Source organism: Chrysochloris asiatica, unplaced genomic scaffold (genome assembly GCF_000296735.1).
Source record: "Chrysochloris asiatica unplaced genomic scaffold, ChrAsi1.0 scaffold00194, whole genome shotgun sequence".
Lineage (NCBI taxonomy): Eukaryota > Metazoa > Chordata > Mammalia > Afrosoricida > Chrysochloridae > Chrysochloris > Chrysochloris asiatica.
The window spans coordinates 382,088-394,581 of NW_006408712.1; the positions used below are offsets into that span (position 1 = coordinate 382,088).

A 12,494-nucleotide genomic window follows, 5' to 3' on the forward strand; every position below is an offset into this window, starting at 1 on the left:
AATGTATACATTGACAAAGTATTCATTTTCCACACGAATAAGTGGACATACAAGCGTTTCATATTTTCGGGGATTTTTAGTTTGAATTATTGGGAGAATTTACAACGAAATCATTTAAAAACAGCAAGAGCAGCAGCACTCACTCATAAAGCCCGGTATTGTCACTTCCTTGTACAATACGGGTTTCCTTTTCACTATGGCTGCACAGAAAGAAAAATTGGAAATTTACTTCATTTTTTTCCGTAAACAGGCCCAAGATTCGAGTTTTTAAGTTTCTTTTCGATTCCCCTGCCCGCACCCTTTTCCTCATTTCCTAGCTTCTGGGTATGACTGGGTGCAGTGGAAGGTACTAGGTTTTGGTATCGCCGGCCTCACTCCTTGGAGAATCTATCGGCCTGAATTCACCTTCCCCCCGCTCAGAAGCACGGTCACTCGCCAGCGGTCCTGAGGGCTGACGTGTCCTTAACAGGCCGGCGTGCCTCTCGGACCAGCAGTCGCCACGCATGGGCCCCTTTCCTAAAGGGAAAAGCTAAGTTTTGAACTCAACCAAGCCAAACGACCGCGTCTTCCCTTCCTTACAATCGCCCAGATTCTGATCAAAGAAGGCTCCTCTCAGAACCTCTACAGTTTCCAACTTAGCTTACCAAGAACTTCAGCGTCCACGTTCCTCGCCTCACACGGCTCGTGCCTAACCGGAAAAGGAAGAATGAAGCGGAAAAAGGAACTGAGCTTGAGCGACAATACTAGGAACCAATAGCTAGCAGGCAACAACACACAGGCATCTCGGGAAGCGTCTGGGAAGCACCAATCAACAGACAAAGGGGCGGGCCAGAGGGGTGTGGGCCGGAGGGCCGCTGTGCGCGGCGGGCCAGTCGCGGATTGTCAGAACGGTCGCCAGCTGATTGGGGCGAGGTTACGTTGCTAGGTCTTGGCCGCCCGGGGCCCGCGTAAAAATGAGAACGCAGAGGACGCACGGTCGCTGGAGGCGTAGGTAACGAAACTAGAGTGCAGTGGGGCCGCGGCGGGGCTTCTTCCGGGACCCTTGGTGCCGAATGGAAAGGACCGAGGCAACGCCGAGCCGCGGCTCCTAGCGGCGGGGCAGCTGCTCAAGCTGCAGCTACCAGACGAAGATGTGTGAAGCGCGGGCGACGCGGGGAAGCTGAGAACCTTCGGGCCCCAAGACCCCCGGGGCCCGGGATGAGTTAGCTAGTCAGCCGTGGGGGCCAGCTCCAACTGCTACAGGCCGAGACGACGGCCGCCGCCCGCCCCTTCGTGCAGAAGCCGCTAGCTCTTTCCGCGCCCGCCTTCCTGCATACCCGGCCCCGGAGACCATGAGGTTCCGCATCTACAAGCGGAAGGTGCTGATCCTGACCTTCGTGGTGGCCGCTTGCGGCTTCGTTCTGTGGAGCAGCAATGGGCGACAAAGGAAGAACGAGGCCCTCGCCCCGCCGCTGCTGCAGGACGCCGAGCCCGCACGGGGTGCGGGCAGCCGAGGTGGGGACCACCCCGCTGTGTCTGTGGGTATCCGCAGGGTCTCTAACGATTCGGCGGCCCCGCTGGTTCCGGCGGCCCCACAGCCAGAGGCGGACAACCTGACGCTGCGGTACCGGTCTCTGGTGTATCAGCTGAACTTTGACCAGACCCTGAGGAATGTAGATAAGGCCGGCGCTTGGGCTCCCGGGGAGCTGGTGCTGGTGGTGCAGGTGCATAACCGGCCCGAATACCTCAGACTGCTGCTGGACTCTCTTCGGAAAGCCCAGGGCATTGACAACGTCCTCGTCATCTTTAGCCATGACTTTTGGTCAACAGAGATCAATCAGATAATTGCTGGAGTGGATTTCTGTCCAGTTCTGCAAGTGTTCTTTCCTTTCAGCATTCAGTTGTACCCCAACGAGTTTCCAGGCAGTGACCCCAGAGATTGCCCTAGAGACCTGGAGAAAAATGCAGCTTTGAAGTTGGGGTGCATTAATGCCGAGTATCCGGACTCCTTCGGCCATTATAGAGAGGCCAAGTTCTCCCAAACCAAACACCACTGGTGGTGGAAGCTGCATTTTGTGTGGGAAAGGGTCAAAGTTCTTCGAGATTACACTGGCCTTATACTTTTTCTAGAGGAGGATCACTACTTAGCTCCAGACTTTTACCATGTCTTCAAAAAGATGTGGAAACTGAAGCAGCAAGAGTGTCCTGAGTGTGATGTTCTCTCCCTCGGGACCTATACTGCCAGTCGCAGTTTTTATGGCATCGCTGATAAAGTCGATGTGAAAACTTGGAAATCCACAGAGCACAATATGGGTCTAGCCTTGACCCGGGATGCATACCAGAAACTGATAGAGTGCACAGACACTTTCTGTACTTATGATGATTATAACTGGGACTGGACTCTTCAATACTTAACTGTATTTTGTCTTCCAAAATTCTGGAAAGTGCTGGTTCCTCAAGTTCCTAGGATTTTTCATGCTGGAGACTGTGGTATGCACCACAAGAAAACCTGTAGGCCAGCCAGCCAGAGTGCCCAAATTGAGTCACTCTTAAATAATAACAAACAGTACTTGTTTCCAGAAACTCTAGTTATCAGTGAGAAGTTGACTATGGTATCCTTTTCCCCACCTAGGAAAAATGGAGGGTGGGGTGATATTAGGGACCATGAACTCTGTAAAAGTTATAGAAGATTGCAGTGAAAAATGAGTTACAAAAACAAAAGTAACAGTCTTCTGTTTTTGATATTTGTCCAAACAGGATATATAGTTGAATAAAAAGTTTTAGGAACTGGTTTCTGCTTTAATACACACACAAAAAAAACACCTCTTGTAAAAGGTGTCCAAATACTGTTATTATTTCTAGTTATATCTGATTACAATTTAAAACTGAAGTTTTCATGTCAGGGTTGTTTTAAAGCTCAACCCCCTCTACTAAAGTTAATCGTTATTGTTAATTGAGCAGAGAAAGAACCTTATTAAATTCCATCTATTAATCTTTTTATCTGGAACTTTGTACACTTTTCCACTTTGAAAACTTATTTGAAGTACAGCAAAGTTTATTTTAAATTATCATAGTGGTAAAAGAGTTACAACGAAATTGCTCGAGTATTAATGGAAGGAGCCCAGTTTCACTCTTGACACAGTTATTTGGAAGGCATTCTTCACTGGTTTTATAATTCAAAAGTTATGTTTGTTAAACACCCTGTCAGAACAGTCATTTTCAGTATTACAGAGTCCTATACTATTGTGTTAAAATTTGCTTGTGCTTTGGAACCTTCATAGAACATACTTTCTTTTGGAATGTGTATGATTGATAAGAAAGTTTCAACATTGTTTTCATTTCAATGTAGAAATACAGTGCTTTGTTTGGGGTTTTTTTGTTTTTCTTTTAGTGCTGCCAAAATAAAATACTCATTTTTTGTAAAAAGATTCCTAATTGTTTTGCAGAATAAGTTTTACTAATCTTTTACTCCAAAATTTAGAGGAGGCATTCAGGGAATTTTGAAAGTTAACATTTCATCTTAATATTTAGGATCTGTACATTACATAATTGAGTTTGAAATAAAACTCAGTTCATGACAATGCATTCCCTTTGGAAGAAACTGGCTTTCAAATTAGCCAGGCATAGATAATGAACAATAAGAAGTTGCTGTGTAAGGGAAATAGACACTGAATTGTTTTGGAAGCTAGAAATAATACAAGGTTCATTCTTGCCAAAGTGAAACCCTTTCACATTCCAGCTTTAACTGAAATCATACTTTCTAAAGGAGCTCTGGTAGCGTAGTGGTTACAAATCGGGCTGTGAACCTTAAGGTCAGCGGTTCGAAACTACCAGCCGCTCTGCGGAAGAAAGATGAGGCTTTCTACTCCCGTAAAGATTTACACCCTCGGAAACCCTGTACCGGGTAACTATGGGTCGGAACCGACTCAATGACACTTAACAACAACAACAACAAAGGACAGATACAGTAAAAATAGGAAGCAGGCTTGAAGTTTACTCCTTATTTAATGTAGAAATGTATGGATGCTTCCTTTAAGACTAGTTTCTGTGTAAAGGTATTACAATCAGTTAACTTCAACGTAAGAAAATCATAAACTGAATTTGTTCAGTGTCATAGAGTCAGTTTGGACCTGGTGAAACTGACCTTGGGGATCAAACTAACAGCCCACAGTGCCACACCAGGATGCCATATATACTGAATGTTATTAAGTGCCATCGAGTCAATTCCAACCCATAGCAACCCTGTAGAGGGTTTCCAAGGAGCAGCTGGTGAGCTTGAACCAACCTTGCAGTTCAAAACACGGCTTTGCAGTCTATGACGCATTAGCCCACAGTGCCACACCAGGACTCCATATAAAGTATTGTGGTTGAAAAAGATCCTGGTGGCAGTCTATTGGAAACCCCAAAAGCAATTCTCTGTCCTCTAGGGTCATATGAGTCAGATTCTACTCTAGCAAAGGATTTTGATTTTGGATTGTGATTGCAAAATGCAGATTCTACTCTAGCAAAGGATTTTGATTTTGGATTGTGATTGCAAAACGCAAAAGGTAAAGCGTTCTCTTATTTTAAGACCTACCTGCACACTACTCTCATGCCAACCTGGTTATAGACTGGATCAAATTTTTGTTCAATAAAAACCTGTTAGAATTTTCTTCTGGTCTTACATAAAAGTACTTTTCCACAAGACTAGTTAATTATTAGGTCTCCTGGTATGGCTCTGTAGGATAAGCAGTGGACTGCGAACCACAAGGTGGGCTGTTTAAACCTACCAGCTACTTTTCAGAAACTGTACTTAGGGTCAAAATATGAGTCAGAACTGACTCAGCAGCATTTAAATAAGTTTCTTATTAAAACTGAAGATACATGATTGACTGCTGTTTTTTAGGTATCAAATTGATTAGAAGATACTGGCAGCTTGTTTTCATGTATTATAATGAAAATTTACCTATGGAGCAAATTTTCAGATTGAAAAAATTCTCATGTTTTAAAATTCTTACATAAAACCAAAAGATGTTTTAATACTGCAGTGTTGTTAATTGTCGTTGAGTAGGTTCCAATTCGGCAACCCTGTATAGGGATTCCTGGTAGCAGCTGGTGAGTTTGAACGACCAACCTTGAGGTCCCATGCTTATCCTATAGCGCCACACCAGGACTGCAATAGTAACTTACAAATCTTAAAGATTGAATCTTCAAAATCATTACTAAATAACCTTTATTATACATTATAGTTTATGTGGCATACATAAGAAAGAATGAAAAATGCTAAATTTAAATATCATACATAGTTTAGATTGTTATTGGTTTGTAAAGTAAGTAAACTCTATTTCAAGCATAAATACATCCTGCTGTGTGGCACTTTTAAACCAACAGTTTTGAGATTCTCATACACACATTAGTTTCTAGTTAATTGTATTCTTGAGTACTCTTTTCATAATAGGCATTACAACTTTGTTGTTGGGTGCCTTTGAATCAGTTCTGACTCATAGCAACCCTATGTACAACAGAATGAAGCAATGTCGTTGGAGCCCTGCGCCATCCTCACATTTGTTGTTTGAATCCATAATTGCTGCTGCCGTGTCAGTTCACCTTGTTGCGGGTTTTCTCTTTATTACCGACTCCACTTTACTAAACATGTTATCTTTGTTCAAGGACATCTTGGCCAAAGTATGAAAGATCAAGTCTCACATCCTTGCTTCAACTGTACTTCCAAGGCAGATTTATTTATTGTGACAGTCCTTGGTACTTTCAATATTCCTTGCCAACACCATAATTCAAATGCATCAATTTACCTACCATCTTTCTTACTCATTGTTTAACTTTCACATGCATATGAGGCCATTGAAAATACCATGACTTGGGTCAAATGCACCATAGTTTTCAAAGGGACATCTTTGCTCTTTCACACTTTGAAGGTCTTGGCAGCAGAGTTGCCTAATGCAATAGAGTTTCATTTGACTGCTGCTTCCATAAGCATTAATTGTGGAACCAAGCAAAATGAAGTCTTACAATTTCAATATTACTTATTGATCCAGTTGTAAGGATTTTTATTTAAAATGAATTTCATCAATAAGTATTTCAAGCCTTTTGCTTCCAGCAAGCAAGATTGTGTCATCTGCTTATCGTAAGTTTTTTTCAATAATCTTCCTCCAATTGTGATGTCATGTTCTTCATATATAATCCAGCTTCTCAGATTACCTGCTCAGCATCCAGATTGAATAAATATGGTGAAAGGATACAACCCTGGCACACACCTCCTGATTTTAAACCATCCAATATCCCTTTGTTATGTTCTAACCACTGCTTCTTCTAAGTACAGGTTCCTCATGAGCACAATTAAGTGTTCTGGAATCCCATTCTTAGTGTTATCTCAGTTTATTACCCGCTGTCAAATGCCTTTGCAGTCAATAAAGTACGAGTAAACATCTTTTGGTACTCTCTGCTTTCAGCCAAGATCCATCTAACATCAGCAATATCCTTCATTCCACGTCCTCTTCTGAATCTGGCTTGACTTTCTGGCAGCGCCCTATTGATGTACTGCTACAACCATTTTTTAATTTAGGAAAATTTTACTTCCATGTGATACTAATGATATTATTCGGTGATTTCTGTATTCCCCTGGGTCATTTGTCTTTGGAAAAGGCACAAATACGGATTTCTTCCAATCATCGTCTGGCTCTGTATCAGATGGTTTTCTGCTACTATTCATAAGGTTTTCAGTGGCTAACCTGTCGGAAGTGACCTGCTTCTCCTTCTTCCTAGTCTGTTTTCTCTGGAAATTCTGCTGAAACCTGTACACCATGCATACCCCTGTTGTTGTTAAGTGCCGTTGAGTCGACTCCAACCCATAGCAACCCTGTATAGGATTTCTGAGGAGCAGCTGGTAAGCTTGAGCCATCAACCTTGAACCGATATTTAAAATATAGGTGGTATAGCTTCCAGCATCACAACAATACACAAGCCACTACATACAGATGAGTTGTTGTTGTTGTTAAGTGCCATCGAGTTGGTTCTGACCCATAGCGACCCTGTACAGGGTTTCCGAGGGTATAAATCTTTACAGGAGTAGAAAGCCTCATCTTTCTCCCGCGGAGCAGCTGGTAGTTTTGAACCGCTGACCTTAAGGTTCGCAGCCCGATTCGTAACCACTACGCTACCAGAGCTCCTTCTTGAGTAGTAATATTATAACTTAATATTTATTTTGAAATTTGATTAAAATGATTGTGGTGGTGTTAAGGGCCACTGAGTTGGTTCCAACTCATAGAAACCCTGTATAGGGTTTCTGAGGAGCAGTTGGTGAGCTTGAATCGTCAACTCTGTGGTTCAGACCAATCGTGCAGTCCTGCGCATTAACCCACAGTGCCACACCAGGACACACACACACACACACACAAAATACAGAAGTAAATAGATTTCAGGTTATATTAAAACTAAAGTTGAACTTTGCATTAGTAAAACACATCTGTCAGAGGACTCACAAAACTTACCTCATTAAGTAAAATTTAAACTACCTGGAGGCAAAACAAACTCCTAACAAAACAAAAGCTCACACGTTTTTCCATTAGAATCAAAACTGCAGTTTAATTTTATGCACACCTGAAAAGATTTAGCTATAAAACAATATTTAACAGTATTTTTAGGTTCTAAATTTTTTTGTTAACCTTTACATTCCAAAATTATTTAAAATTAGTCTAAGTCATATAGCAAAGAATTCTGAAAACTGAATGCACACTGAGTCACATGATCTTTAATAATGTGCACACTACCATCCTGTATATTGGTCTCTTTTATGCTTTCAAAAGTAGATATGTGGTGAGCTGTAGTTTTGTTTTGTAGTGAAGATAGACGATCTCCATCTAATTCTTCCTCTCCAGTTAATTTTGGTTCTTTTAAAATCTGTATTTCCTCATCTGAATAAACAACACATTTTTCTTTTATTAACTCAGGTTCTACTTTTGACTCACTTAGTTGAGATTTTCCAGACAGCACTTGAGAAACATCAAGAGACTCATGTTGCAAGCATGCAACTGAGCCATAACTGTCTGTAGCTAGAGCACTATCTGCTATAGATGAATCAGAAGGTCTGGCATTTCCCAGTGAATGATCTTCTTCAGTTTCAGTAGTGGTGAGATGTTCTGTATTTTCTTTTTGAGTCAAATGACTTCCTTCAGTGAATCCTTGCTTTACATGAAGCTGATTGGAGTTACTACATTCTTGCACCTGTGTCAAGAGAAATAATAAATTTAATAATTCTTTGCAATAAACAGAAAATTAAGTTGTATCCTTTGGAAATAAGATTTAAAAGTTGTAAGGGAATACCCTTTACACCACAGCAATGCTTTATACCTTTATACCACAGGTACGTTTCCAAACTTTCCCCCTGATAATTACTCTCCACATGATACCAATCATTTCTTTAAAATGCAAACCTGGTACAAAGGCTCTGCTTAAATCCTTTCAATGACACCTTGCTTCCTTTATGATAAAATAATCCAAACTTCTTAATACATCCTATAAAGATCTTTGACCTAACAGTCATGAATCTTAAAAGGGCATTCTTGCACTTCATGGCTTTCTGTGAGTATTCAGAGTTACTCCTTCCTCCAATTATTAATGATAAATTCTTAACATTTACTAGTTGCTAGTTACTAAACTGTTTTCAATATGCTCAATTTTGAAGACTATGAAAATGACCAAAAAAATTAGAAAGATTAACAGTTTGGCATAGTTCCCATGGTTTGAGAATGAAAGACTTGTTTGTATCTCTGAATTAGTACTCAGACCTCCTGAGTGTTATTTTCTCTTTGCCCATCATTGCAGTTATTTTGGAATCAGAGATACGTGAAAATAAATAGGAGTATTTAGCACGTAGTAGATACACACACCTCTTTCTCTCATCACTTCCCATGCCACTATGTGTATTTTGTTTAAAGTTATGACATCAAGAATTAGGTTTTATAGCTCAAAATACTGACAGGGAAGGAGTCTTCATATTAGGTATCAATCCTATTCCCTCTGTATACCGGGTAGATAGGGTCGGGCAACTTAGACATTGGCTGCCTAAAATGAGAGGGTGATAAAGGTACAAAGTGACTGGCTTTCAAGAGGGAGTTTAGTTTAAGAGTGTGCAGGGAAAGGTAGAGTCCTCACTGAATAGTTTTCATCTTGTCTAGATGGGGATCTGGTGAAAAGAGATGGGGATAAGATTCTTATGATTCATTAGTGTGTTAATTGTTATCATAACTGAGACTGTCACAACTGTCAAAGTAGAAGTTCTGTAACAAAAACGGGGGAGTAGTTAATATTTTACAATTCAGGAACAGAGGACACTTAGGACCATCAAGGGAGAAGAGCATGAACAGAACATGAGCCCCTATCCAGAGAAGCAGCAACAACAGAGATGGAAGCAGAGATGAGGGCATGGAGACAGAGGGCGGCTGAGGACTCTGGACTCATGGAAAGAGAAACACTGAATGTTGGTAGCCAGGAGGCAGGCTTGCAGAATGTACCCTTTGATTGTTTAAATTATTTTATGTTCCTGAGTGTTTTTGTGTACACCCGCCCCCTCCCCCCCCCAAAAAAAAAATAAACCCAGAGGGAATGGAAGCAAATACTGTTTAATGATGATGCACAGAGGAACCTGTAATCATTGCAATGAAACGATGAGTGTAAAAATCAATGTTCTCCCAAATAAACTATCCCTCAATTCACAAGAAAAACTTTAAAAACAGCATTAAGTTTTAAACATGTCCTAAATCAATCCTCTAAAAAACCTACCAATATCCTTACCTTTGCATGAATTTGAATATTATTATCAGTAATCTGAAGAACTTCAATTAATGGTGGGGTTAGGGGTATTGTCTGTTTCAATGGAGAGCTCAGGACTTCATCAAGAAACGCATTAACGTTCTCTTCATTGACAAACAACCTTTCCTAAAATAAAAAGGAAGAAAATAGTCTGCTTTATAGGTCATACCTGACACAGTTGCACCTGAATGCAGCTCCCAAAAAGACAGTCTAAGTCTCACACAGTTCCTATGCTGTTGTGGCAAAAGAAAATAGAATATTATAGAGAACAGTAAGAATTACAAGAATAAATACATATATACATACACAGGAGGAAACCTAAAAGAAAATAGTCCTCATTCTTCTAGTTCTCCATAAAATCTGAGGTATATTTTCACTCCTATATAACATTACTTAAAATTGACATTTTTATTTCTTTTTTGCCTAATATTTCATAGCAATAACAACCACTAGGGTTAATGCAGTCCCAGCTATAAATGCAATTCTGTTTTAGAAAACTTCCTAAGGGGTTGGCTAAGACATATTCAAACTTTCTGTGCTCAGCTTACCTTTTAGTGCTTAGGCAGGTAAGAGTCAAATGTATTTTCCTAAAAGAAATATGTTCTATTTTTAAACACTGAGATACTCCAGTGTGACACTGGTATACAGCTCTTTGTAAGAATGAAGTAGATTTTGAGGGAGTTCCAAACTAAGGAAATGTAAAACTCACTTTCCCCAAAATCCCAAACAGAAAGCAATTTGTTTCATATTTATGTCAAATGAATATAGGCTAGAGTGTGGAGGGAACAACCCTATTTAAAACTACTTAATACATAAAAGCAGTTCACTGCTGTCCTGATTAATACAAGTATTTTCCTGTAAATTTTCATAATAAACAACTTTTATATTACAAAATAAATACGGTTCATTAGGTGGTCCAAACAGAAAAGAATGAGAAAGACAGTTTCAAACTTCCTAACATTAGATTCTAATAAGCGGCTGCTACTTCATTCAGCTGCTAATGAAAACACTACATTAAGCTTGTGACAAGACATCCTGAGACAAACTGCATCATTTTGGTTTTGTTTTTCTGAATGGCAAATGTTATACTAGAAAAGTCTGTTAAATTTTTCAATCACTAGGGTTCTTTGCTGCTTCAGAGAAGAATCTGTGTTTCTTCCAAGTGAAGTATGGTTTAGGGGAAGTAAGACTCCTAAACTTCCTGATTTAAGTTTATTCCCTTTCTGAAGAGGGCTAGTCCTGCCACTTACTAAAGCAGGAAGTCTAGATATTTGCTACAGAATCTATGAAAAATGTTTGATGACCACAATGCACTTGTGGGTACACACTCACTTCATAAAATTATCAAAGGGTTTTGTGACCCCACAAGGTTAAACAATCACTTAACTGTAGAGTGTGGGGCAAGTCTTGCCTCAGGTCCTTAATCTACAAAATAAACTCAGTGGACTGGGAAAATTTCAGGAATTCCTCTAAATTGTTGAGCTCAGTGCCTTGAAACTTTGAATCCTATCCTGAAAAATAGGTCCCACAATAATACAACAATGGTATAAACTAAAAAGGAAAGAATGAATTTATAAGATTACTGTATTATGTATATATATGTATGTTTCATACACATGTGAAATCCATTAGGTATAAAGGCTGCTGGTTACTACTATTGTTTCTAATAACTAGATTCATTCTCAGCAGATTGAATTAATACAGAACTAGCACTTTTCATTGGATTTATAATGGTTAAGCTATTATTTTACCCAACTTTATAGATACTATGCCTTTTTACAATTTTGGACAGTCAAAATAATTCTTTAGTGGGAATATACTGTGGTCCTAGTGAATAACTCAGCTAAAGAGTTGTTTTATTTGTTTTTACTAACTTGGTTATTTGTTTTTTAAGTTTTATAATATTTGAGCAACAATTATAAAGCTTAAAAAAAACCTATGAAAGTGATTTGTTAACATTTAGAGCACTTTGATTCGTTACTATTTGAAGATACAGATGAACATGATGGTATTGAAACACTCCCATTAGAGGCATTTTTTAAGGTTTGTTTCTGGAAAAGATCTTTACATGGTTGCTAAAAATATGTACAATAGCTTCATCTTTAGTTAATCCAAGGAAAAATATTTATAATGTAAATCATTTAGATTAAAATACAAAGGATTTGCATAAATTTACCTTCGCATCCTGTTGCTGTGTGCCCTCAAAAGTCAGTTCGTTTCTGAGAGCAACTAGTGGGTTTGAACTAACAACTTTGTGGTTATGGTTCAGTGCTTATCCTACAGCACCACATCAGAGCTTGTCTCATCCTAGTGCCTGATTTTATTATAAAGCTACTGAACTCAGTTATATACAACTATAAATACTACTTGTTTAAGATTTGCACTCAACTGTTAACCTAAAAGTTGAACCCAAGAATCCTGGTGTGGCACTGTGGGCTAATGCATCAGACTACAAGTTGTTTAAACTGCAAGGTCGGTGTTCAAGCTCACCAGCTGCTCCTTGGAAACCCTATACAGGGTAGCTATGGGTCGGAATTGACTCGACGGCACTTCACAACAATAACTGGTGCCATGGAAAAAAGGTCTGGAAATCTGCTTCTGTTAAGATTATAGTCAAGATGCAAAATGGTCCAACCTCTCTGGAAAACAATATGGTGTTTCCTCAGAAGGTTGAAAATAGAAATACCTTATGATCCAGCAATTCCTCTACT

At 39.7% G+C, this 12,494-nt stretch overlaps 2 protein-coding genes across 3 annotated transcripts in view; one reads left to right on the forward strand and one right to left on the reverse strand.

Moving 5' to 3' along the window:
- The first annotated feature begins 886 nt into the window (after window positions 1-886).
- MGAT2 (mannosyl (alpha-1,6-)-glycoprotein beta-1,2-N-acetylglucosaminyltransferase) lies at window positions 887-2,937 on the forward strand. The gene is made up of 2 exons (XM_006872322.1): window positions 887-1,067; window positions 1,329-2,937. The coding sequence occupies exons 1-2, from the start codon at window positions 1,053-1,055 to the stop codon at window positions 2,676-2,678; spliced, it is 1,365 nt and encodes a 454-aa protein (XP_006872384.1). The 5' UTR covers window positions 887-1,052; the 3' UTR covers window positions 2,679-2,937.
- Window positions 2,938-7,662: 4,725 nt separating this feature from the next.
- Window positions 7,663-12,494, reverse strand: part of DNAAF2 (dynein, axonemal, assembly factor 2) — an 11,552-nt gene continuing 6,720 nt past the window's right edge. Inside the window, exons 2-3 of one of the 2 annotated variants that reach the window (XM_006872323.1) lie at window positions 9,766-9,909; window positions 7,663-8,196 (exon numbers count right to left, since the gene is read on the reverse strand). In XM_006872323.1, the coding sequence (XP_006872385.1) occupies window positions 7,663-8,196; window positions 9,766-9,909 (678 nt within the window). The remainder of the gene's footprint in view (window positions 8,197-9,765; window positions 9,910-12,494) is intronic. The other variant, XM_006872324.1, reaches the window with a different exon arrangement.